General features: G+C 59.0%; 2 protein-coding genes across 4 annotated transcripts in view; both read right to left on the bottom strand.

Moving 5' to 3' along the window:
- Positions 1-22,261, bottom strand: part of ESPNL (espin like) — a 28,465-nt gene extending 6,204 nt beyond the window's left edge. The window contains exons 1-5 of the mRNA XM_086720085.1: positions 21,924-22,261; positions 20,503-20,693; positions 18,745-18,931; positions 16,321-16,503; positions 6,588-6,719 (exon numbers count right to left, since the gene is read on the bottom strand). Of these exons, the coding sequence (XP_086576211.1) occupies positions 6,588-6,719; positions 16,321-16,503; positions 18,745-18,931; positions 20,503-20,693; positions 21,924-22,217 (987 nt within the window). The 5' untranslated portion in view covers positions 22,218-22,261. The remainder of the gene's footprint in view (positions 1-6,587; positions 6,720-16,320; positions 16,504-18,744; positions 18,932-20,502; positions 20,694-21,923) is intronic.
- A 1,042-nt stretch (positions 22,262-23,303) lies between these two features.
- The window catches only part of SCLY (selenocysteine lyase), a 33,068-nt gene continuing 29,539 nt past the window's right edge, over positions 23,304-26,832 (bottom strand). For all 3 annotated transcript variants that reach the window (XM_086720082.1, XM_086720084.1, XM_086720083.1), the window contains 2 exons: positions 26,060-26,135; positions 23,304-24,434 (listed from right to left, as the gene is read on the bottom strand). In XM_086720082.1, the coding sequence (XP_086576208.1) occupies positions 24,263-24,434; positions 26,060-26,135 (248 nt within the window). In that variant the 3' untranslated portion in view covers positions 23,304-24,262. The remainder of the gene's footprint in view (positions 24,435-26,059; positions 26,136-26,832) is intronic.

Below are 26,832 nucleotides of genomic sequence, written 5' to 3'. Positions count from 1 at the left end.
ATCTCGGAACGGGGCTTGGAGAGGGTGAAGTGCGCAGGACTGAGGTTCTGTCCCCCCGTGTCTGCCCACCCCTCCATGCCTGGTGACCAGGACTCCTCGCGCTGCCCATGTACTTGTCTCAGTGCCGTCACTCACCGTGCCCCCGCATGTGGCCACCACCACCGGCAGGTGAGCCCCCCCATCTAAAGGCCTGGCTCAGCCTTTCTCTGGAACCAGCTCAACGCGGCAGCTCCAGGTGCTGGGTCAGGGCCAGGTGTCCAGCCTGTGCTTACCTCTCTCTGGCCTTATGAGACATGCGTGCACACACCTGCACCCGTGCACATGTGCACACACTCACACATGCGTGTGTATACATGCGCACGCACACACACGTGTACACAACCCACATGCACGCACACGCACATACACATGTATGTGCACGCCCCCACATACACGCTCATGTACACGCAACCCCCCTCCCTGACCGTCCCGGACTTCCGTGCTGAGACAAAGTGCCTCGAGGGCACCCCCCTCTGAGAGGAGAGCGGAGTCCCCACCAACGGGCACAGAGGGAAACCGAGAGGCACTTGGAACACTTCTCAGAGCCACAAGCAGGGGCTGTGGGGCTGTGGCCTCACCTCAGAGCAGTGGTGTGGTGCCCAGGCCACCCCCTCCCCAAGGCCACTCGGAAACAGAGATCACCGAGTTCACTCCCAGGGAGCTTGGTGGTTGGGGAAACCCAGGCCCGGCACTGCAGGGACACCCCAAACTCACCCCCGTAGCCTGCCCCATGTCCAGGGCAAGGCACAGACCTGCCTCTGGCCACCTCCCCCGCCCCCAGCACTGACGGGTGGCAGCCGAAAGAGCCTTTGACCTGGAGCTCTCTCCCCAGCTCAGCCCTGAGCAGCCTCAGCTTTTGGGACCGACTGACAGAAGCCAAGACTTCTGGGCCAGCTGACTAGCCAGCAGGAGACACGGGGTGTGCAGGCCACTCTAACAGCACAGGGGTGCCAGCAGGGGGACAGTGCTCACCTCCTTGCCCCCTGCGTGTCCCTCCTTCGGCAGCAGAGAAATCACTTTTTGGTTTAAAGATGAAAGTTGAAGTCCGGCCGACGCCGTCTCTTGGACGGCAGACCTCGGGGCCCTGGGCAGCGTCACGGAGGCCCTTCTGACACCTGATTGCCCCGGCTCGTGTCTCCAGCCAGTCGGACCACAGCCGCACCCCCCTCAGCACCCCACCCTGGCCGTCAGACTGGAGCTCCTCACCCCTCCTTCCGCGGGCAGCGGAGGCTGGACACGCCTCCAGGTTGGGGCTGCAGAGAGCCCCGAGCAGGACAGAGGACATGGTTCAAAACAGCCCCACGTGGAATGTGTGGCCTGTGGCCGGAGGGTGTCTGGAGGGTGTGGCCCATGTTGCAGCGCTGTTTGATGCTCTGCTGTCTCTGTCTTAAAATCCTTAATCATTTTGGGGGCGCCTGGGGGGCTCATTTGGCTGAGTGTCCAACTTCGGCTGCAGTCGTGATCTCACGGTCTGTGGGTTCGAGCCCCACCTCGGGCTCTGTGCCGACAGCTCGGAGCCCGGAGCCTGCTTCGGATTCTGTGTCTCCCTCTCTCTCTGCCCCCCCGCCCCTGCCCATTCTCTGTCTCTAAAAAATAAATGTTAAGAAATTTGTTTAAATAAAAAAATAAATTTCTTAATCATTTTTGAATAAGCAGCCCCAAATTCGTCGTGCGCTGGCCCTGCATGTGATACAGCTGGTCCTGCTGGACAAACCCCTGGGTCACTCTGAGTGTCCCCTTGCTCACATCCTGATCCCACCTCCCTGCGAGGAGGCACTGACTGACCTCAGCTCGGCGGTGCCCTCAGGAGAACCCCTGACCCGCACCCGAGTGTCTCCAGACGCTCCATTGCTCTCCTGTCCAGGCCCCGCGGCCCACTGTGGCCACTGGAAAGGGACACAGCCTGAAACCCCGTCTGCCCAGCCACCACGCACCTCACACCTCAGTCCTCGCGGGAATCCGTGTGGAGATCCCGGGAGCCCCGGTGGGCTGGGGTGCGTCCGCCGGCCCCCAGCCCGGGAGGACCCGCAGAGACAGGGGCCGGGCTGCGCACGGGGAGCTGCAGCCGTCCTGGGGCTGTCAGGACCTGTGGCAGCTGCCGCCCCGGGGAGAGCAGGAGGTGTGGCATTAATATTTGAAGGCGGAGGTATCGGGTGGCCAGGCGGGCTTGGGGTGGCTGTGGGATCCCTTACCATGCACCTTAACCCTCCACGGTGCAGGGGAGCAGACCCTCCGGGGATGCGGGCAGGACTGAGATCCCTGGGTCAGACAGAGGGATCCTCTGGTACAGAACCCCTCTCCCACAGCCCCCCGGGGAGCAGACGGGGAGACAGGATCAGAGAGGGCAAGGGGCTTCCTCAAGGCCCCAGAGCTGGGATGCGGGAGAGCTGGGATCGGAATCTTATTTGAGCCCCTAGTCCTTGCTCCGGGAGGCCCTCGGATCACTGCTCCTTTGGTCCAGGGGCATCAGCAGTAGAGGAGGAGGCAGATGGGTGGGCCTCAGGGGGCGGGGTGGGGGGGCTGGCGCCGGCCGGGTCTCTCGCACTCCTTCCACGGATGCAAGTTCTGGCTGCATTTCTAGGGACAGACCCAGAGGAGCCTTGTTGCTCCCAAATAAAATGGGGGTCCCCCAGGCTCCACCATCCTTCCCCCACCTCCTGTGTGCCCGGTAGCCATCTGGGCCCATATCGCATCACGCTGGGACCCAATAAAACATGATGCTTGCTCTCTGCAAGGTGCATTGGACCCGGGACTCTTGTGCCGTCTTCCAGCATCCACGACACAGACGTTTGCTGGCTCACGACCTTCAGGCAGGGTTGAGTCAGACCCCAGACCCTGTGGCACAGCTAGAGAGCCTGGCCCTGTGGTCTGACGGAGGACGGCTGAGCCCCGGGGGCGCCCGCACCACAGGGTCCCCCTGCTGCCCGGGGCCCCTGCCCCGCCAGGACTCCCCCTGCTTCCTGCCCCTGCCTGGGAGCCCGCGGCCCCTCCGCTCTCAGGGGTGGGGGGCACAAATCTCCCCACCCCCTGGAGGACTGCGGACTCAGCTCGGGCCACAGCGGCCTCTCAGGCAGGGGGAGACGAAAGAGGCCGGCAGTTGGTTTGAGGCCCAGGGAAATGGACTTGGGCCCCAGAGTGGCACCTACAGCCTGGGAGACCTCGGGGCTGAATCCTGCTCTACCCCTCACCACTGAGAAGCGCTGGGGAGCCACTCCCTGGGCCTCGGTTTCCTCGCCTGTAAGTCAGGAAGATGAGGAGTTACGGGGGGCGCCTGGCAGGACCCGGCACCGGTGGGGCTCGGACCTGATCCCCGTGGTTACCCTGGAGAGGCGCTCACCCGGACTTCTAACCGGGTCCGCTGGGCAGCTTCCCAGGTGGCGGGAAACCGGCATGCTGACTGACCGAAGCTGCCCGGAGCCGAAGGAGCACAGACACTGGGTCCCGACCTCTGTGTCCTGCTGGCAGGACAAGACTGTCCCCGAACCGGGCAACTGGCCGGAGGCCGGCAGACATCTGGGCCTGGGCTGGCGCCCTTCCCGCGGCCTGCTGTCTTTTCCTGTTTTCGGTGAGATTTGAGCAATGCTGTGCCCGCCATGCATTATACATAGAGGACAGCTGTGGCGAGCAGGGTTACAGGCCTGTAATGCCACCCGGGCGGAGAAAATCATGACCCACAGATGGGTGCCGGACACCGGTCACCATGGCTGAGATTCAGTTACTGGCCGCACAGCCAGGCCCCACCTCTCCCTGGAGAGGAGGCTGTCCGAGGGAGTCCCTTGCCCTCTCTGGGCCTCAGTTTCCCCAGCCGAAAGGAGAGGGTCCTAGAGTCCTTCTGGACCTAGGGGAGGGACTTAGCCCCCACCGTGCATCTCCTCTGCCTTCACAAGGCTCTTCAACCCTGTTTTACAGATGGGAAAACTGAGGCTCGGAGATGCTCAGAACTCGCCAGTGCTACCCAGCCAGAAGGAGCCACCCCAACCCCGGAGGGAGGGAGTACAGGGCTGGGGGTGAACAGGACAGTCCGGGTGCTCTGGAAGGTGCTAGGGGGTGCGCCCCTCCCCTCCTGGAGGGCCGTGCTCGCCACCTGAGGCCGCTGTTCATCAGTGCCACCACCTGACCAGGACTTCACTCACACCCGGCCCTGCAGCTGCCGCCCCTGGAGCCCCTGCCCCACCCAGGTCAGAGAGGCCCAACCCCTCACTGTGCAGAGCGGTGCCTGAGAGCCAGGGGGGCAGACAGACCTGGCCCAGGCTGAGGTGGGGCCTGGCCTCCCTGAGCCGTGGGCAGGGCCTGCCTCGCCCCCACCAGCCTGGTCTTGTCCCCCGGGCCACGTCTCTGGAGACCCACGACCTCCCCGGGGCCAGCGCAGGCTGTCCTGTGGTGCGGAAGACGACAGCTTTTGCCTCTCCTGAGCCCAGCACAGGAAGAGGCCGGCACGGCCACCTGTGGATATTGCGTTTCCATCAATATTGCATTAGGCGCACAGCCCCCACTCCCGGGCCCCGGGGCCCACAGCTGACACCCTGCCCTCCCGTGGGGCCAAGCCTGCGAGCGCGAGGCAGGCGGCCTGGGAAGGGGGACATGCCAGCCACAGGCGAGGGACTGGCCTGCTGCCCTGGGCGCTCAGCGAGGCAGAAGGGAGGCTCTGGTCCCCCCAAGTCCCACACAGGCTCCCCCAGCTCCCCGCAGACACAGCAGTGAGCCCGGGGTTGGGGGGCCACACAGTCGGCCCAGGCTGGTTGGGGGAGCCCCCAGAGACCAGAATTCTGTCTCGAATCCTATGGTGATACCTGGGAGATGGCCAGGGCAGCCAAACCCCCCCAGCAGCTTGGGACGGGCCGGTTCTCCACGGCCCGGGGAGTCAGGAGACACCAGAACCCCCGGCCCCCAAAAGAGCTGGGCAAAGAGGCCAGGGGGTTCTGGCAGGTGTGCTGGCACCTGGGGATGGAAAGCTGAGGTCAGGGTCGCTGCCCCGACAGGCTGGGGACAGGCCGGGGACCCCACCCTGAGGCCAGGCGGGACCTGCTCCCCGGCAGCCGAGCAGCGCCCACCCCACCTCCTGATCTCACCTTCCGGGTTGGCCCCAGGAACCACACAGGGACCACACAGGGGCTGCGAGGGTCCCTGAGGGCCCGGACACTCCTGGCTTGTGGCCTGGGAAGCTCCGCCCACTACACCGGGAACCTGCGGAGCCCGACCAACTCCTCGAACCCGAGCCCAAAGGCAACATACATACATCATTCCGCAAATAAATCACTTCAAGCAGTAAATTCTCGTTTCTCAAACCACAACAGCAGGGCACTGACATGTGCCCCAGGGCACCCGAGCTGCCCCGAACCGCAGCGAGCCTGGGTGTGGGTTTCAGGTGGCGGTGACAAGAGGCTCCTGGCAGGGGCCGGGTGAGGACTGTCCCACAGGCCCAGGGCCAGGGAGGCCTGCAGCTCTGCCTCAGTTGGTCCCGGATGCTCCTGAGGGAAAAAGAGGCACAGCAGCGGTGCCACAGTGAGACCTGGCTTTGGGGGGCGGGGGGCAGCTTCCCCGGTGGACCTCAGGCTCTCACCCGGAAATGGGGCCAGGTGGTCCCAGGGACACCTTCCGAAAGGGTGGCCACTAAAGGAAAGTGGCAAGAGCTGTGGCAGGTGGGGACTAATCTGTCATAGCAACTGCCTTGGGCCTGGAAGGGGGGAGGGATGGGCGGGAGGGACCCGGGGTACCAGGCTCCATGCGGACCACACCGCTGACTCCAAGCCACCTGTGTGCCTGGCCCCACCCACTCTTCATTCAGCGCGAGCTTGTGGTGGCCTGCCATGTGTGGGGGGCTGGCCCAGCAGGATGCATGGGATCCTTGTCCCACGGATGGGGAAATGGCTCGGCGGGGTGTGGAGCCACGAGGGCCACGCCGAGATGGGGGCACGGGGCTGGAACCTGCTGCCTTCTGCCTTCAGGACGGCCACGGGGCTGGCACCTCACCAAGGACCCAGAGCCCTGCTCCTGCCCCCAGGGTATCCTCAGTCTGACAACGTCACCCCACAGGAGTCCCAGCCAAGGTCCAGCCACAAGCCCAGCCCTGGTCTCGGCCATAGCCCTGGCCCCTGTCCCGACCTGTCACAGCCCCGGTGGGAGCCCCAGTCACGGCCCCTGTCACAGCCCTGTCATGGCCTTTATCACAGCTCCTGTCACGGCCCCAGTCACAGCCCTGTCATGACCCCAGTCATGGTCCTTATCACAGCTCCTGTCACAGGCCCAGTCACAGTCCCAGTCCCAACCTCTCTCGTGGCCCCTGCCGTGATCCCTGCCATGGCCCATCACGGCCCCTGCCACAGCCCTGTCACGGCTCCATCACGGCCCCGTCACAGCCCTTGTGGCTGCCCGGCCCCGGCCCTGGCCCCCGGCCAGCTGACTTGCGGCGCTGGCTCGGTCCCGGCCAGGCCCCTTCTCCTGGGAACAGCATGGCGTCCGCAATGAGCTTTGTCTCTAACTCGGCCATCAGGGCGGCAGGAGTCCCGTCACCCCGGCCCCCGGGGACGGACGGGGACCGTGGAGCTTACCGGCCGGGCGGCCTCCTGCAGGAAGCGGGCGCAGTCCCAGTGTCCGTGGTAGTCAGCCAGGTCGGCTGCCGTGCACCCATCTTTGTCCCGCAGGGAGGGGTCCACGTGGTGGGAGACCAGCGTCTGGCAGCACTGCAGGGAGGGGGCACACGAGCCACCGCTGGGCTACCCGCCTGCGCCCACGGCGCTCACCAGGGGTGACGGAGAGAGGGCGCCGTGCCCGCCCCATCTCACAGGTGGGAAAGCGAGGCCGCCGACAGCCGAGGGACTTGCCCAAGGCCCTGCCGCCATTCACTGCAAGGACAGGGCTTGAACCCACGCACCCCACCAGGCAGTAGCACGCCCTCGTCCTGGACAGAAACCGAGGCACCCGCAGTAAGGAACTGGCCAAGGGCTCAGCCGGTGAGCAGGCGGTACGGCCAGCATGGGGGCTCGGCCCTGCCCTCGTAGTCCGTGCCCTGGGCTCTAAATGCAGAACCAGTGTCTGTTTCCACAGCAGCGCTCAGAGATGTGTATCATTCTCATGCTTAGAAACAGGAAAACGGAATGATGGCCAATTACTGCCAGATTCGTGAACAGGGGTGGGTGATTCCAGAATGACCGAGGTTTAAGTCTGCAAATCTGTGAGGTGGCTGTGCCAGCAGCGGAACAGGCGGGTGGATGGATCCCATCAGGGAGCAGAGAAACAAGTCCCCAAGGACAATGTAAAACATGGACTAAATGTAGAAGCCGCCTTCCTAAAGCATCACGTGGGTAACTAGGAACCAGGCAGGCTCAGGAGCCAGGGAATATCCGGAGGGATGAACCCACCACTCAGAGCTGTCTTTGCCCCTGGGCGCCTGGGGGGGCTCAGTCAGTTAAGCACGGACTCTTGTTTTGGCTCAGGTCATGATCTCACGGTGCGTGAGTTTGAGCCCTGCACCGGGCTCCATGCTGTCAGTGTGGAGCATGCTTGGGATTCTCTCTCTCTCTCCCTCTCCCTCTGGCCCTCCTCCACTTGTACTCTCTCTCTCAAAACAAGTAAGTAAACTTTAAAAATGAAAAAAAGAAGAAGAACTGTTTTTGCCCTAAGAGCACGCTGACACAGGAGAAACGGTTATCTTTGGCAGCCTCGTGGGACTAGGGAGACCAGCCAAAGCTCACAGTCTTCCAAAGATGAGGGCTTGACCCTCATAGAAGAGGTAAACCAGAAGTCAGCCAGCCCTCTGCTTCCCATCACTTGGTGGTCCAAGGAACCTTGAGCCTGGAATGTGGCCTGAGATCCTAGGCTTACAATTCCCATGTGTGTCCAACAGGCAGAGGGAAGTAAGATATCACCCAAGGCCTCACATGACTCCTACGAATTATTTTTCAAATATAAGTTCCAGCATACAGTCAGACAAGATCAGGAGCACAAAGAAATAAGACACCAGAACCAGAACTAGAAGATCCAACCAGCAAGGAGACCCACAAAGACCTGGGAACCCAATAGATAGAACACAACTGTGCTTCCTAATTTCAAGGGAATAAAAATCAAGCTTGAAAATGTAGGCATGGAATTATAAACTATGAAAAGTGACGTGGTAGATTTGAGAAATGAGTATCAGTAGGTCAGGAACATGGAAATAATAACCAAGTTAAAAATCAAAGCTGTAGGATTAGTAAACAGAAAATTGGGCAGATGCAGCACAGACAGACAAAAAGATGTGAACAAAAACACCAGCAGACACAAGAAGGCCTAAAATATGTGTGGGGCACCTGAGTGGCTCAGTTGGTCGAGCGTCTGACTCTTGGTTTTGGCTCAAGTCATGATCTCACAGTTTGTGAGTTTGATCCCTGCAGTGGCCTTCATGCTGACGGCATGAAGCCTGCTTGGGATTCTCTCCCCCTCTCTCTCTGCCCTTCCCCTGCTCTCTCTCTCTCTCTCTCTCTCTCTCAAAATAAATAAATAAACCTTAAAATTTTTTAAACAAATAAAATATGTGTAATAATAATCCCAGAAAGAGATGAGAAAGAGAATGGGTGCACAAGTCACTGAAGGGATAATGGCTGGGAATTTTACGGGACTTCTGGAAGCACCAAAGCACAAATTCAAGATGCTCAAGCAATCCCAAGTGAGAGAAATAAAAAGCATTCCAACTCTGGTCATAGTGAAATTGCAGAAAACCAAAGACAAAGTGAAAAACCTTAAAAGCGACAAGAGAAAGAATGATTATCTTCAAAACCATGGCCCCTCTCAGCTGACTTCTTTGTAGAAACCACAGGCAATGAATGAATGACATTTTCAAAGCGGTGAAAGAAATAAGCTGAAAAGATGAAGCTACAATTCTATACCCAGCAAAACTATTCTTCAATACTGACAATGGGATAAAGATGTTTCCAGGCAAACAAACAAAACAAAACAAAGAATTGGCCTGCAACAAACCCACACTAACAGAACATCTGAGGCATCGGCTTCAGACTGAGGGAAAGGGATCCTATATGGAAGGCTGGAGAAGCCAGAAAGAATGAAGATGACAAAATGGTAAATTTGTGGATAACTTTAAGCCTTTATTCCTTGACTGAATGGAAAACAGTAACGTCAGTTTTTTTTAAACTGCAGAAAGAGAACACATTAAAAATGGTGACCCCATTGCATTCTAGCCTCATCGACACCCTGCAAACTTTCTTGCTCCCTTCCTTCTTGCTACTGGCCTCTAGGCTGTACCTTGAAAAGCTCAAGTCCATCCGTAGGGAGCTGGGGGTTGCCAGGGACCATCGTGCTCACCACATGGAGAAGGCTTTGCCCAAGAGATGGGGAGGCAAGTCCTTCCCACGTGCCTCATGGCACCAGGCACCATTCTGGAGTGACACGTGGACCATTGATTCAGTCCCAATGTCACCCTGTGAAGTTTGTTACTGTGCCTGCCATTACACAAGAGGACATGAGGCACGGAGAAGGACAAGAAGCCTCCCCAAGGTCGTACAGCTGGGTTCACAGCAATGGCACTAAGACCCCACGATCTTCATAGGCACCCTAGACAGAGGAGCATCACAGGACAGTGCAGGGCTGGAAGAGACCTCGAGGAGAAGTTAGCCCAGAGTCCCCCATGCCATCAGTCCCAATGCCCCCTTATTATTACAAATATTTTCTAATACCCCATTCACTATTCTAACATGAACTCTAAATATAATGCAATTTGCTTGCACATGTAATAATTACTATACATTTTTGAAAAATTTTTAATGTTTATTCATTTTAGAGAGAGACAGCACAAGCAGGGAAGGGGCAGAGAGAGAGGGAGACACAGAACCTGAAGCAGGCTCCAGACTCTGAGCTGTCAGCACAGAGCCTGACGTAGGGCTGGAACCCATGAACCATGAGATCATGACCTGAGCCAAAGTTGGCTGCTCAACCGACTGAGCCACCCAGGCGCCCCTAATTATTACTATATTTATATTTTATAAGTATTTATTAATAATCATTAGTGACATTCTATTAATAATAATATATATTTTAAAAATTGCTACTGCACTCTAATATACAGGAGAAAAGAAAAATAATTTGTAATTTGAAAGACATGCATTTTGCTGTGTGAATGTTTGGGCACGAATGCACCGAAGACAAAGTCTGATGTCAGTATCGTGAAAAATTGAGAAAAGCATTGACATGGACAAAACAGATTACTGAGTGTCCTGCTTAGGACACTCTGGTGGTTATTTCTGCCTTTCATTCACTGCCTTAGAGCCAACTACTCTGCAAGCTGTAAAAAAAAAAAAAAAAAAGTTCATATTATAAATGACTCTTGTCCAGAGAAAGGCAAAACACAAAATGTGTCCAGTGGAACGCAGCTGACTATTTCCCTGTCCACACTGACTGGTTTTGCATCTGTCTATTTGTAAATTCACTCCGTCATTCCTTACCTGTGAAACGTTTGTTTGTTACTGGCTGTATGATTTACTTGTTTTCTCATTAATTAACGAGTTAAGTACTCATGTTTGAAAGTCTCATTTTATAGTTGAATGAGCACCATGATTACAGGCATTTTAAAAACCATCCTCCGATGTACCCACATGTAGAATAACTGATCTTACAGTTACACTTCAAACTGCGGAGACTCAAACATCAGTGATGCCATGTTCCCAGACAGTGAGTAGTTCTTACTAAAGTGCTAAATAAGACAAAATACTATCTGCCCTCAACACACACAGTGGGACCATTCTTGGAAAGGTCTTATGTGTACTAAAACTAAGAGAAATGTTGGGGTGTGTGTGTATTTAGATTCTGAGCTTAGATAATTACATATACTTGAGCTGGGTTCAAAGCCCAAGTAATTATAAACAGGTGTTCCACCTACATGCATGTCAGAGCCATTGGGGAATTGTGTGGGGCGTGAGACCTTCTGTCATTTTGTGCAGGACTGCCCGGTGAATAGCAGGTCCCCTAGTGTCCCCTCCACCACAATGCACCTCGATCACTGGACCAACCAAAACCAGCCCTGAAATTTCCAACACCCGCCACAGAGGGTGCTGCCCTGTGGTGCCCAATCAGGGAACCAAGTACTCCTTGGTCACGTGCTAAGCAGGTGCTCAATCACTGTGTTGGATGAGTGAGTATCTGAATGAAGGAGAGCGAACGGGTACACATCAGAGGGTCTGACCAATTAGCCTCTCACAGGCGCAGGAAGTCGACCGAGGCGGTCATGCTCAGAATGCCTTTAGGGACTCCTGCAATACTCAGGAAGCTCCCTTCTTGAATTAGCAGCAACTCGACGTTAGGTAGAGAACTACCAGGGAGTTATAATCACTTTCCTAAACCTTGAGGGAACCTCATTTACACCTGTCTTCTGTGGTTTCCTGCTCAACCTCGACACCAAAGCCCCAGACCACACCCCCTCTTATGGCAACTTCCTGCAGTGTGCCCTCCTCTCGAGATCCCGATCCCGTAGCAGCCTCCTGATGCAGCGTGGAAACTGCAGAGAGGCTGCAAGGCCTGCCACGGGGGACCGCTTGCTGCCAGCAGGAGCGCCTCCTCTCTGCTCCGTTCTAGCAGTCTGGCCACGTCTAGCCCTCTCCCTCGCCAGAAATCCTGCTCCTTCCCATGTTCAAATCACCTCGGTGAGAAGCATCGTCTCTGTGAATTCTTCCTAGATGAGCTCAGCTAATGCTATTCGCACAGACAGTTCTTGAAATTGTGTATTAGAATCACCTGGGGTGTTTTAAAAAAGTCCTGATACTTGGAGGCTCCAACCAGAGCCAATTAAGCCCAGACGTCTGGGCGAGTGGAGCCCAGGTGTTAGGATATTCTACACCCGTCCTGGAGATTCCCAGGGTGCAGACAACTTTGAGAACCAGTGTGCCAGCACTGTACAAAATGTTAGCAAATGAAATTCAGCTACATATAAGAGAGATAACGTATCATGATCAGGTGGAGTTTGCTCCAGGAATGCAAGGTTGGTTTAATATTGTTAAGGGTAATCAGAGTAGAAAGCAAGGTCTTGAAGAGGTATTTGCACACCCACTTCCGCTGCAGCATTGTTCACAATAGCCGAGAGGTAAAAGCAATCCAAGTGCCCACTGGTGGATGCACAAATAGAAGCGATGTGGTCCATCCACACACCGGACTATCAGTCTTAAAAGGGAAGGAAATTCTGTCTTGTGCTACAACATGGGTGAAACTTGAGGACATTCTGCTGAGTCAAACAAGCCAGTCACAAAAGGATAAATACTGTATGATTCCACTCATATGACATTCCTAGTCAGTCACGCTCCTAGGGACAGAAAGTAGCAAGGCAGGTGCCAGGGGCTGAGGGAGGGGGAGTGGAGAGACGTTCGATGCGGATGGAGTTTCAGTTTTGAGAGATCAGAACCCAGAGATCTGCCGTACAACAGTGTACATACAGTTTCCACCACCACGCTTAGAGATGGTTAGGAGGGTAAGTTCTATGTTATGTATTTTTTACCTCAATTAAAAAAGTAAGTATGATTCGCACCATTCAAAGCATAAAGACCATGGTATAGTAAGACAAAAAATATGCTAAACAATCATTGCTCTCCTTTGGAAGCTGCTAGGACACCAGCTCTTTATTCCAAGGTTTTATTTTTTAAATCGGTGGGGGTGGGGCACCTGGTTGCTCAGTCAAGTTAAGCATCCAACTCGTGATTTTAGCTCAGGTTGTGATCTCACAGGTGTGAGGTCAAGCCCCAAACTGGGCTCCTCGCTGGGAGTGGAGCCTGCTTAAGATTCTCTCTCTCTCTCTCTCTCTCTCTCTCTCTCTCTCCCTCTCTCTCTCTCTCTCTCTCTCTCTCTCTCTCTCAAAACAAACAAACAAAAAAACAGGGGAGGGGGGGACTGTCCCAGCTGAAGAACCTAAGGAGATACGAAGGCCAAATGTAGTGTGAGGGGACACCCGGGTGGCTCAGTCTGTTAAACATCTGATTTCGGCTCAGGTCATGATCTCATGGTCCGTGGGTTCAAGCCTCAAGTTGGGCTCTGTGCTGACAGCTCGGAGCCTGGGGCCTGCTTCGGATTCTGTGTCTCCCCCGCTCATGCTCTCTCTCTCTCTCTCTCTCTCAAAAATAAACATTAAAAAAATTTTTTTTAATGTCGTGTGATATCTTGGAGGTAATTCTGGAGCAGAAAAAAGACATTAAGTAAAAAACTAAGGAGATCTGAATGAAGTATGGACTTTGTTTAGTAATACTGTATCAACTTTGGTTCATTAATTGTGACCAATACACCATGCGAATTAAGTTGCTAATGATAGGGGAAAACGGATGTGAGTCTGTGGGGATTCTCTGTATTCATGTTTCTTTTTTTTTTATTTTTTTTTTTTAATTTTTTTTTTCAACGTTTATTTATTTTTGGGACAGAGAGAGACAGAGCATGAACAGGGGAGGGGCAGAGAGAGAGGAAGACACAGAATCGGAAACAGGCTCCAGGCTCTGAGCCATCAGCCCAGAGCCTGATGCGGGGCTCGAACTCACGGACCGCGAGATCGTGACCTGGCTGAAGTCGGACGCTTAACCGACTGCGCCACCCAGGCGCCCCTCTGTATTCATGTTTCAATTGTTCTAGGAATCTAAAATCATTCTGAGCTATTATAAAATAAGCATTTATGGTAAAGTTTGGGGGAGATCAAGCATTATCCTAGATTTCCTGGACGGAGTATATTTCCGGCACTGTTTATGGATTAAGAGCCTCAAGAGGCAAACCTATAGTGCGTGGCCCTTGTTTAGCGATTACACTGTAGTCGGGGAAGGGGACGCAGGATGGCATCAGCAGGCTGGACGTGAGGTGACGGCAGGACCTTGCTATGAATTATTTTTAGTTGTGATGACGGTTTGAGGCTGTGATTAAAAAAACAAACAAACAAACAAAGGGAGTCCTCATCTCTTGGAGACGTTTGCTAAAGAATTTTTTTCTTTCTTTCTTTCTTTCTTTCTTTCTTTCTTTCTTTCTTTCTTTCTTTCTTTCCCTTTCCTTTCCTTCCTTCTTCTTTCTTTCTTTCTTTCTTTCTTTCTTTCTTTCTTTTTCTTTCTTTCTTTTCTTTCTTTCTTTCTTTCTTTCCCTTTCCTTCCTTTTTCTTTCTTTCCTTCCTTCTTCTTTCTTTCTTTCTTTCTTTCTTTCTTTCTTTCTTTCTTTCTTTCTTTCTTTCCCTTTCCTTCCTTTTTCTCTTTCCTTCCTTCCTCTTTCTTTCTTTCTTTCTTTCTTTCTTTCTTTCTTCCTTTCTTTCTCTTTCCTTTTCTTTATTATTTCTGAATAAAACAATGTGCTATCTCTGGTTTGTTCTTAAATAACCCAGTGGCAGGGGGAGGGGCTGAGGAAGGAACAGCGCCCAGACGGGTAAGTTTTTTTTTTTTTTTAATTTTTTTTTTTTAACATTTATTTATTTTTGAGACAGAGACAGAGCATGAACGGGGGAGGGTCAGAGAGAGAGGGAGACACAGAATCAGAAACAGGCTCCAGGCTCTGAGCTGTCACCACAGAGCCCGACACGGGGCTCGAACTCACGGACTGCGAGATCATGACCTGAGCCGAAGTCAGACACTTAACTGACTGAGCCACCCAGGCACCCCTAGACGGGCAAGTTCTGATCCCATGCTCTTTTGTGGGTTTAGAATTTCCAGAATGAAAAGATTGAAAGGAAATCTGTTCTCGGCTTTGCGGCCTGAGTTATTTTATGTTTGTATGAAGGAGGCTCAGACTCTTGGCTCATCTGATCGACTTCTTGGGCTCGTGTAGAGCGTTTCATTTGAAGGAAGCCACCGCTGTGGCCGCCGTTCTCAGCCGCACCGACTGGCTGGGCTCAGGGCTCCTCCGGTCCCTCTGAACTCGGGGTTCCCTCACCTCCTTGGACCCTTCTGTTGTCACGTAGCGGGACAAAAAGCAAGACCGACTCACCCTCTTCTCCCGGGCCTGCCGAGGACTGTCTGGCCCCACCTGAGGCTCGCCCTGCCCTCCGACCCGCTGTCGCCTCCCTGTCTAGGTAGGGGATGGAAACTGGGGGGCGAGCCTGGAGGGCCAAGTGGTGGCCTGGAGGAGGAGGGACGGAGGATAGCTGGAGCGGAGCGAGGGGAGGAGCGGAGAGTCAGAGGAAGACAATTTCCAACGAGCGGCTGTGCGCTGGGATGGGGGCTCCTTCGCCTTCTTTGAAAGGAACCAGCGTCTTCCCGTGACTCTTGCTTGTGACGGTTGCTCTTCCTTGACGCCTCTGACACCGGGCCACCTGGGCCTCGGGGACACTGTGGCTTCCAGCTGGGAGCAGCCGTCTCCAAGCATAGACCCCAAATGGGATACCTAGCTGCAGCCAATAAAGCCCTCCCTCTCGACTGGCCTGCCTGGCACCTTGCAGCAGGCTGGGCCCTGGGGGGCCGTGGGAGGCGGCCCCCCCCCCCCCCCTTTGGAGACCACTATATGGGGCTGGGGGTAGGGCAGGTGTGGTTTGCTCTTAGATATTCTCTGGTCCTGCCTTTACGTGAGGTCTCTGTGCTGGTGGTGCCCGTGCAGGGGCCAGGTGCTGAGGGCTGGGTCTGTTCTCAGTGTTGGGCCTTCCTTAAATATTTATTTTTTGATTTTTAAAGTTTATTGACTTATTTTGAGAGAGAAACACAGCATGTGAGCAGGGGAGGGGCAGAGAGAGAGGGAGACATATAGAGACAATCCCAAGCAGTGGGATTCGAACTCAGGAACCTCAAGACCATGATCTGAGCCGAGATCAAGAGCCGGACGCTAAAGTGGCTGGGCCATATGGGCGTCCCTGGGCCTTAAATATTTAAACATCACCCCTTCCTACTCCAGGGTGTCTGCTTCCTGGAGACTGGGCCACGTGAGTCCCCAAGACTTACTGGATAAAGCAAAAGGGCTAACCCCGCACCCCTGCTCGGCCCGGCCCCCCAGTGCTCACAGCAGAGCGCAGCAGCCGAGGGCTGGCCTGGGAGGGCCCTCGTGGAGCCCAAACCCCGGGACGACACACACCGGGGGTCTCTGTGCAAAAGCAGGGGTATGCACGGAGGGGAGAGTGTGGATTTTGCCCCCAGATAAATCAGAGTCTGGATCCTGGGCAGTGACTGCCCCTCTGAGCCTCACTTCACCATCTGTAAAACGGGAATCAGGACACCTCTCCCACAGGGATGAATAACTTAGATAGGCAGCGTCTGGGCGTGGCGAGCTTTCTGAGGCTCCTGGGCTCTACTGCACGGGCCCCCCCTCCCCCGGGCCCCCCCCTCCCCCCCCTCCCCCCCCCCCCCCCCCCCGCCGCTTCGCCTGCCTTACCTCCAACTGCCCGTTCTCTGCTGCATCGTGGAGAGGGGTCCCACCCCAGGAGTCTGTCATGACGGGGGCACCCATCAGCAGGAGCCGGTCTAGAATGGGTGTGTGGCCGCCTCGAGCTGCAAAGTGGAGGGCCGTGGCCCCCTCGTTATCCCGTGCCGCCAGGCCAATGTCGGTGAACGTGACCTGGGGGAGGTGAGGGAGAGAGACCAGCTGAGCAGGTGACCACTCCCAGGGAGGGTGGTGTAGTCGGGAGGGAGCCCAGCACAGAAGAGGGAGGCCACCTTCCCCCGGAAGCCCTGGGGACAGCCATGTGACCCAGGCTGCTAGGGAAACGCGAGGGGCTCTTCTAGGCAAATTCTGCCTTCCTGGTGGAAGGGGCTGGGGGGTGTGGTGTCTTTTTCTTTTCTCCCTCTTCCTGCCTTGCATGTGCCCGGCTTTCACCATAAAGGAAAGGCCAGGAGAAGAGTAGGGATGCGGCCTGATGGGGCTGGGGGCTGATCCGAAGTCAGCGGCCTTTGCTGCTTCTATGCGGGAGGGACGGCAAGAAGGGCATCTAGCCCAGCTGTGGCCTGCAGCCAGGAGCACTGCAGGAAGCCAACAGTGATCTGGGAACAGAGCCCACCCATCGGCCCCAAGGGAGGGGCCGCCCAGCCCTGGAGACAGTGAACCGGGTTAGAGGCTGCAGGCAGACGGGCCAGGAGGCCATCTGGAAAGACCTTCCTGGGCCTCAGGGCCCATGGCCCCGGCTGCCCCTTCCCTGGGATGAGCCCCTGGTGCTCCCTGGGGCTCGGTGGACACTCTTCCCCCTGCCCACCCTCCCCACCCCCGCTGCTGCCTCCAGCTGCTGCTTCTGCCCCAGCAACGCCCCACGGCTCAGCTCCGTGAGCTCAGCGCCTGCTTGTGCACGGCTCTGTGGCCAGAGATGCCAGGACTCGGGTCAGGAATCCAGGTGTGGGGACAGGCACATTGGTGGCGTCAGAACCGCAGGAGAGGGCATGTGAGGACAAGTCCACAGGGAGGCTAGGGCCGGGCTGCAGGGCTCTCTCCTGGGAGTGGAGCTGGCTGGAGCAGGAGTAGCTGTGGGAAGGCAGCCCCGCAGGGACACGGCCCGGGGACACGCCTGGGGATACGGCCTGCAGATGCGCCCCTGCTAGGTGCCTCGGGGGCCCAAGAGCCAGCCTAGGAGGCAGAGCGGCAAAGGGAGGCCGCAGGCAAAGCGGGTGGCTGGACTTCATCCCGAGGCCGGGGGAAATCATTTCTTCCTCGTTCATTCATCTGCTACATAAACATCTCCAGAGCCCTTACTATGGCCAGGAATGTGGTCCCTGCCTCCCAAAGGCAAATTTACAGTGTATCAGGTGTTGGTGCCATGGAGGAAAGACAGCAGGACAGCAGGACAGAGGGCTGCGTGGGTGGCGCCACGAACATGGGGGGACCAGGCAGACATGTGGAAGCTGCTCGGGGAGTGAGGCCAGCCTACTGGAGGAAGAGCCGGGAGCCGCGGCCCTGTGGGGAGCAAGGGCAGTTCTGAGCCAGGAAGGGCTCTGTCCTCTCCACCAGCGGCCAGCGCGACCTTCAGACCGGTAACTCCTGGCTCAGAGTCCCTCCGGGGCTCCCAGGTCCCTCAGGAAGGAGCCCCGGTCCTCTCGCTTTCCCCGCTCACTCTGCCCCACAAATCAGGCTCCCCCCAGCTTGGACTGAATGCCAGGCCCACCTCCTCCTCGCTCTGGGCGCCGCCCCTTGCCCAGCCACCCCCCTTTTGGGCCTACCTCCTGCCCCTTCTCAGGGAGACCCCCCCCCCCACAACACTCTGAGACTCCACTGGGCCTGTGCAATGAACCCTCGAGGATCCCAGAGACCTCGCCTGGTCTGGTTTCCTGAGGCGGGGGCACATCCTGGAAAAAGGCACCCCTGCCCCAACCTGGGCCACTCTGTTCTGGGGCTCCCGGCTTCCTTCTGGAAGCAGGCCTGAATCGCCCTTCCATGGGTCCAGAAGGGAAGAGACAGGGACTGGCCCAGGACAGTTGGGCCCAGCACACCCCAACAAGTGGCCTAACGGCAGGGCCAGGAACTGCCACCTCCTGGTGCTGGCTTCAGAGCACCTGGGTGTCCCCAACCCCGAGAGCCCCCAGGACTCCTGCGGAAGGGGCCACAGTCCTGCAGGGGACTGCCAGTCAGAGCTGGGGGCTCCAGGTGGCACTCCCTGAGTGCACACATGGGGGCCCAGAGCGATGGCCGGGCACATCTGACCCCCCAACAACCCTGTGTGTCCCCAGCTTTCCTGTGGGCAGACTGAGACCCAGAGAAGTGGAGCCCCCGGCCTGGCCAGGCCCTGCTTGCTTGGGGGTGACTCTGCGGCCAGGGAAGGAACGGGTGCCAGCCTTCGGGGACCCCCTCCCGTCCACACCCCCGGCACCCCCTTACCAGCCAGACGACAAGCGAGTAGTGGCCACGGGCAGCAGCAGCGTGCAGCACGCTCATGCCGTCGAGGGCACGCAGGTGCACATCGGCTCCGCAGTCCTTCACCAGGAACTGGGCCAGGTGCAGGTGGCCCTCCTGGCAGGCCAGGTAGAGCGGGGAGGCACCACTGCGTGTCCGCTGGTTCACGCCACTACGGGGGAAGGTGAGGTGAGAGGGTGTTTGGCAGGGCCTGCAGAAGGCAGGGGGCTGCCCCCAGCCAAAGGCCCAGATCAAGGGGAGGGGAGGCCCAGCACTTGACCAGCCTGTTTGCGCCCAGCCCCACCTCACTGGCCACCTGTAGGGTTGTACAGGCTGTGCACTGCTCAAGGACACCATGGCGCCCCTCCCCCCACCACTGGAATCCTGGAATCCAGCTGTGCGCACTCCCCATCAAGCTGTTAAGCTGTTCACGGTGCTGGGGATTGCTGGGAGGGGGCACGTCTTAGGGGTGAATAGCCTAGTGGGGCCCGCAGCAGGCAGGTCATTGAACCTCCAGAGCCCAGGCCCTGCTCTGCAAGGCATCCAGGGCCTGGCATCCAAATCCTGGGCCCTGGCATGGATTCTCCAATCCCACTCTGCCTCTGTGTGGCTGCAGGGCCCGATGAGTTCTTGGTCCCTAGTGAAATGCTACAGGGAGGGACAGTCCCTTACCCAAGGCCACCCCATCCCCTGGTGACACAGACTTCACCTCTGGCTCCCGTGGCCAGTGCCAGGTGGGAATGTGGACCCTCGGGCGTGAGACATCACGTGCACACTTGTGTGTTTTGATGTGAAATCTCCAGGTTTTCAATGGTAGAAACTACTTTAAAAACGGTGAGTCTGAGAGACACTGTGTGGCTGGCCAGGCCCCAGGCGCCCAGAGAGTGTCCGTAGAAGCAAGTCCCCAAGACCTTCCCCGAGGGGTTGGGATCAGAAGGCACAGATCAGCGTTCCACCGCTGAGCTGTGTCAGGCCTTGCAGTGGGACACGCGTGGGTCAGCCGAAGAGCCAGCCATCCCAACAAGAGGCCCCCGAGGAGACGGGCACGGCCGGAGGGAGGTGGCTTCTGGGGAGACAGGCTAGGTCAGGTGTGGGGTGGACATTAAGTCCCACACCCAGCCAGGACAGCAGCCCTGGGAACAGGCAGTGGGAAGGCCGCGTGCATGGGACCCCTAGATGGCCCGTCACCGTGCCCACGGCATCCTTTATGTGGGGCAAGGACTGGAGAGCACTCACAATGAGGATGGGGACTGTGCTGCCCCCTGCCACACCCAGCTCACCCACCCACCAACTCTGGGCAGCGGGCACAGGGCCACCAAGACGAGACGGGCCGTCCTGGAGGGGTTCCCAGGGTGAGAATGGGGCAATGCGGCAGGATAACCCTGACAGGGACCTCAGTACCCTCCTGAGCGCACTGTGGGGCCTCTGCTCCCTTCAGGTGAGCTGAGGGTCCCCACCTTCCCAGCTGGGGGAACCTAGGAGCTGGGGTGGCCCCGAGGCAGAGCCGGGAGCCGCCTGAGCATCACAGGGAGCTTCCTGGCTGTCCCCGCTGCCCCACCACACGGCAAGAACGCACCCCAGTCTGCCTGCCCCACCTGTCCTGGTACCTGCACTGCCCTCCGCCTGCAGGATCAACGTTCTTCCCTGCCGCCTGTCCCCCGAGCCTCCTCCGCCCCCACGGCGCAGCCTCCTCAGAGGCCAGCACTCCCCAGTGGCCGCACTGGCGGCGCCCTGGGTCCTCACCTGCCGTGGGCGGCCGCCAGGAGCTTCAGGCAGGTCAGGTCCCCACTGACGGCCGCGTGGTGCAGCGGCAAGGCCCCCTCCAGAGTCTCCAGCGTGGCCGCGTGGCCCTCTCGGAGCAGCCACTGCACCAGCACGGGGTGTGCGAAGCGGGCGGCCAGGTGCAGCGGGGACACCCCCGAGTCGTCTTGGTCCTGCGGGGGCACAGAGGGGCCGTGAGCCGTGGCAGGTCCGGACCCACCCCTGCCGGGCGGCACCCTCCAGTGCCAGAGCCGGCCACTCAGCCCACACTGCCCGCCCGCCCGCCCGCAGCTCCCGCTCTCCCCGCTGCTGGCTGGGCCAGCTGACCTGCTCGAGGGAGGAGGCGGGGTGTGGGCTCACGTCCAGGTCTCCCGGGTCCAAACCCGTGACCCCGCTGCACCCCGGCCTCTCTGTACTCGGCTCGCAGCCAGAAGGGCTTCCGCTGGCCCAACTGTGTCCATGTCAGGCTCTCCGGCCTGCTGGTCTGTCCCCTACCCCTGCCGGGCCCCCACCTGCCCCCCCTGGGGCCTCACGGCCAGAAGCATTCCCACCACAGGTGCCAGCACACCCGGTGTGCTGTGCCCCCCGGCACAGAAGTGGGGACCGCCCCTGCCCTGCTGCCCCTCGGGCCGTGGGGAGAGCTGATGGGGACGGCGGTACGGAGGCCGCCGCACACTCAGCTGGGACCAGTGAGACTTCCCTGCCCCGGGACCCAGCGTGACCCCCGGTAGGGTGCCCTCGTGCCCTCTCAGGGCTTGTTCACTGTCCTCCCCGTCCTCCGGCTGCACAAAGGGACACCGGGCGGGCAGGAAAAGGGAGAGGAGGCCTGGAGACCCTTCTTCTTACCATGAGGGCTCTCAGCCCACTGCCCCCCACCGCAGGGCTTCTGCTGTCACCCACCAAGGTCCCCAGTTGTACAAGCGGGTGCCCACAGCTCCTGAGCCCGTGTGCCCACCGCACTTCTCTACACACACCTTTCTAGACCCTGTGGGAAACAGGCCCCACGACCAGTCCTGAGGACACTGGCGAGCCCTCCACTGGCAAGGCCAGGCGCTCGGGTATGGAGGCCGGGTGCCCCTGTGTGGAGGCCAGGCTCGCTCATGTGGAGGCCACGTGCCCCAGGGTGGAGGCGGGCATGGGGAGAGAGTGCAGCCACTCTGTGCTGCTGGCCCCATGGAACACGAGGTGGCTTAGGAGGCGGCCTTGGCTCACAAGGGCTTTGTGCTGGTTTGGGATGAGGCGGCCGTGGGGCAGGGACCGTGGGGCTGGCACGGCGAGTCCCCGAAACAACCCAGGGCCGCGGTGCCCACGGGAGCCCAAAGCTCCAGACTCCCTGGCCCACGGCTCCCGCCTCCCCTGATCCACGCGGACACTGGCCCCAGCCCAGCCGCTGTCCCGCTCACCTGCAGGCCGCAGCCTCCGTCGCGCACCAGCCAGCGCAGCTCGGCCAGGCTGCCCGTGGCCGCGGCATCGTGCACCGGCGTGGCCCCGTTGTGGGCCCGCTGGCTGCCGGGCAGCTCGGCCTGCCGCACCAGGAACTTGACGCAGGCCAGGCGGCCGGCCCGGGCGGCGTGGTGCACCAAGCCGGCCCCCAGGGCATCCACGATGCCCGGGCCCAGGGCACCGGCCTCCAGCAGCCGCTTCAGGGTGGCCAGGTCCCCGTCCTTGGCGGCTGCGAGCGCCCGCTGCCCCTCCATCCTCCGGCCCGGCCACCCGGTGGCTCTCGGCGGCTCGCGCACAGGCCGCGGCTTCCTGTTTCAGGCGTGGATGCAGCTCCCAGCTCCGGTTACCGATAAGCGGCACACAGGGCAGATGGGAGGCGGCAGGGGGTGCGGGGAGGGGGGGCAGGCTGTGGGGACTACCCAAGCCACTCCCACGGTGCCCAGAGCTGCGGTGGGCGGAGGGCCCGGGGCCCAGGGGAAGGGTCCGCACCGGGTCCGGGTCCGGCGGCTACCGTCCCGCGGCTGGACGGTGCCCGTTTGTCTCTCGGAACCAGCGCTAAGGAGCTGCGCGCCGTCCCTCGTCCCGAGATGGACTTCCTGCGTCTGGTGTGTGTTCACAGTTACACGTGTCCCTCCAAGAAGGGGGAAGGCTCCCCAGCATCTGCTTCCTCGGGTCCGGGCAGCAGCCTGAGGCTGTGCTGGCCCAGGGGCGTGGGGGAGAGGCCGCCCGAGAGACTCCGCTCTTCACAGTGGGGCCCTCTCCGGGCCACTTACCAGCACGCGAGCTGGAGTCTGCACGTTCTGGCCACGTCTTCACCCAGGGAGCCGAGGGCGTTCAGCTGGCCTTAGACCTCGGAGGCTCCAGGAAACTCTGCGGTACAGCAGCTTTGCAGAGCCAGCAAGGGGCACAGGGCTCTGACACTGCACAGGAAGGCCTCCCAGGTGAGCGAGGGTCTCGGGGCCCCCGGCTCAGCCCAGTCTCCAGCCACAGCGACCGAGTCTCTGGGGCTGCAGCTGGGGGTCCGCAGGGCAGTCTGAGCTGCCACGCGTCTTTCCCAGACTGCTCTCTTCACTGGGGCTGGACACCCTTCGTTTCTCGCTGGGCAAGTTGGGGTCACCGAGGCCTCTGCCCAGAGGCAGGAGGACGCTCAACTTTAGTGACCTGTTCCTAAGGGCCCCCAGACACACAACCTCAGGCTGAATTTCTTAAGCTGAAGCCTAATCATATGGTGACAAACTGGGGTCACTGCCCAACCCTCCAACTCCGCCTCCACGGCCGGCTCAGACACGCTATGAACCCCAGAGAAAACACCTGCTAGAGAAACCACAAAACGCCTCACACAAGCACTGAAATATTTTATTAGTTCACCTAATTTCTGACAACTGTGGCCTCAATGTCATCACGTAGCTCTTTACACCTTAAAGCCACACGTGACAAGCGTTTATTCAATTAAAAAATCACTCTTGTGTTAAGTGTCTCCAGGAGCCTGAGCGCTGAGGCGTACCAGGACGCCACAGAGCACTTGTGACAATAAAAGAATCCTTCCGTGGATGAGATTACGACGCGGGCGGAGCCAGGGCCAGACTGACTCTCACTGCTCAGGAATGACACCAAGCCCAGTCGTGCCCATGTCCGAGCTGAAGCCCTGAGTAATTGACCAAAAGGAAAAGACTGCGGGGCCTGAGGGCTGTGTGCAGGGAGGTGTGGGGGGGAGGTGCAGGGAGGGGTGCAGTGGCCAGAGGGACAGGCGGGATGGGGAAGCAGGAGGACGCGGAGCAGGGAGTGGGGCCTGACCTTCGGGGGGCCCCCACCTGTCGAGCAAGGGCTTGCAGAGGGCCCTGGGCACGAGGGGAGGGCACACAGACGACTGCTGTGCAAACACGTAGGGGAGGCCGTGACTGCAGCAAAAATCAGGTTTCCTATTCTCATGATACGACCGACAATTGCTTGTAGATACTAGGATCTGTCTTCTGGATAAAAACGGCTCACCCCACTTCCCACGGGGGAGCATGTGGCCGAAACGTCTCCACCCCAATTGAGGCCACTGGGCAGCAGTGACGGTGACAGTCCCGCACAGGCATCTGTGTCCTGGGCCTGTGAGCACCTGTGGCATCTGCCTGACCCGAGGACAGGGGAGGAGGCCTGAAGGCCTCACGCGCACGCATGCAGGTGCACACACACGCGCACACGCACACACACGCACGCACAGTCCAGTCGCTGTGTCAGACTCTCCGGGACAAAGTGAAGACTTGCACGGATTAAGATGGGAGCCGTCTGCATTGTGCCCACAAAGGGCTTCCTATGAGGCGCCCCTGGCGCCAGACGGGCCCTCTAGCCGGGCCACGGCCTGCTTCAGGTCCTGCACGACGAGGTCCACCTCGGCCCTGGTGGTGCTGCGGCCCACGCTGAGCCGGAGAGCGTTCCTGGCCACGTCGAAGGGGATGCCGCAGCTCAGCAGCACTGGGGATGGCCTGGGGGTGGGGGGTGGGGGTGGGGAGAGCTGGCATCAGCCGCTGGAGGAGAGGCTCTCCTGTGCTCCTAGGGGGTCGGGGAGGGACCCTGCCCCTTCTGCTCCCGGCCGGCTCCCCGACTTGGGGCTGCATAGACCTGCTCCCTTCTCTGCCAAGCACCTCCGGGCCCACCGCTGGTGCTCGGGCTCCACACGGCCCATCGGCCCCAGGGTAGGCGGGCACCAAGACAGCCCAAGCACCTGGGACACAGGGCTTCTCATCCTCGAGGAGAGTGACAGGTCTCTGGGGAGACACGCGGCCGCACCGAGAGGCGAGAGCCGAGAGGCGGGGGTTGTGTTTTCCACAGCCCCCAGAGCCAGGCCCTGGCACACGGGGCCCCACCAGCGTTTTCAGAGTTTAGACACCACTTGTAGGGCGGCTCCGGAGCCCTTCGCTCCGGAGGGTTCACTGTTCGGGGCCCATGGGCCTCCCACACGCACAGTCCCGGGAGTCCCTGTCACATACGGTGCCCTGAAAACCGTCCAGATGAACACCCCTCGTGCACAGGGCTATGTGGAAGGGGTGACTTCCATCGCCCCTGGTCACCAAGGGTCCATGCAGGTGAGAGGTGACACAGCTCACGGCTCTTGGCTCCTGGCCCTCCCCTGGCTGGGTGGCGTCACTTCCTGTTCCCGAAGGGCACGGCCAGGGGGCAGTGAGCAGCTGCCTCCACCCCTCCCCCTCCTACCCTCGCAGGGGCCACCCTGGACACATGTCCCTTACCTGCTGTGCTGTCGGCCCCTCCTCATCCTCCTCACTCCCCTCCCCCTCATCTTGGGGCTATCTCAGTTTCCTCATCTGGGGAATGGGCCGCTCAGATCCTTTCTTGAGGGCTGTGGGGAGCACCCTGAGCCACGACTATGGGAGCACTTGGTAAGGGGCAGCCCCCTGCGCCTCCCTCCTGCACTCCACACCGGCCGGCCTCACTGCTCCTGACATTCACTCTGGCTACCACATGCTGGCCCCTGGCCCCACCTGCCCTCATGCAGTGCCCCCTGCAGGGCTCTGAGGCCCCCAGGAGGCCCTGTCATCCCCACGCGGCCCTCAGGAGAGCTCTGGCCTGCCGCGCTCAAGCTCACGTGCGTAGCCAGACTCTGTGACACCCCGCTGCTGACCACGGCTCTGCTCTGTCTCTCCAGCACTGCGCCCGCCTCTGCGGCCCAACCCCCCACCCCCACTCACGGCAAGTGGGAAGCCGAACCCCTGCTCCTCCTCCACCGGGGTCCGGCCACTGCCGCCGATGCCCGGGCCCCACAGTTGTCCCCTCCTGCCTCAGCCATGGCTGCCTGCCTGGGCCTGCTGTCCTGTAATCCCCCTGCACCAGACAGGTGTCCACAGGCCTGTCTCAACCCTTCAGAAGACCCCCACTTTCTGAGGACGAAGGGAGCTCCTGCGGCCTGCCCTGCCCCTTCCCTCCCTCGCGACCTCCCTTAGGCTGCAGTTTCCCCTCCTCCCCTCGGCCCTGCGGCGTCTGGCCACTTTTTGTGTCCCCGTTGGCTGCGCAGCTCTGGAAACCCCAGGCCCAGTGGCCTGTCCTGGCTGCTGGATGCGCCCTGGACACCGCGGCCCAGCACCGGAGCACTTACCGATCTATCTGGTCCGAGTGGCAGGCGGCCCCCACACTGGCCAGCAGCGTCCTGCACTGTGCCAACAGCACACGGCCTGCGGAGACACGGCACGCGGCTCTGAGACGGATGGTGCAGGCGGGCCCCACCTGTCCACCTCTTCTCGGCCCTCCTGCCACGTTTTGAGGCCACCCCCCTCAGGCCACCTGGGGGGGCGGGGTGGTTCCAGGGCACAGGACCCTCTCATCCTAGGTGACCGGGCAGCAAAACCCAGAGAAAATGGCTCCTCTCGCACACGATGCTGCCTCATAAAACTGCCCTCGAAACGTTACTTCCGATCAAGTGCCCAGGAAGGATGCTCAGAATTCTCAGCAGCTGCCTTCCTTAATAGTAACACTTCCCGGTAGTAACACTTCAACGTAACATCTGTGTTTTCTGGAGGTGGAGCCACCCAGGGGGGTGGCTTTATTAAGGAAGGCACTTCCTTTTCTTTTGTAAGCACAGAGATTAAAATAATAAATCTACTGACTTAATTAAAAAAACAATCTCGGGTGCCTGGGGGGCTCAGTCGGTTGAGCGTCTGACTTCAGCTCAGGTCATGATCTTGCAATCTCTGAGTTTGAGCCCCGCATCAGGCTCTGCACTGACAGCTCGGAGCCTGGAGCCTGCTTCGGATTCTGTGTCTCCCCCTCTCTCTGCCCCTCCCCTGCTCATGCTCTGTCTCTCTCCGTCTCAAAAATAAACAACAACAAAAAAATCTGTCTCATTTAAATTAACATAGGTCATCACTGAAT

Source organism: Puma concolor, chromosome C1 (assembly GCF_028749965.1).
Source record: "Puma concolor isolate L17-30 chromosome C1, mPumCon1.1.hap2, whole genome shotgun sequence".
Taxonomy (NCBI): domain Eukaryota; kingdom Metazoa; phylum Chordata; class Mammalia; order Carnivora; family Felidae; genus Puma; species Puma concolor.
This window is presented reverse-complemented; position numbering and strand designations above follow the sequence as displayed.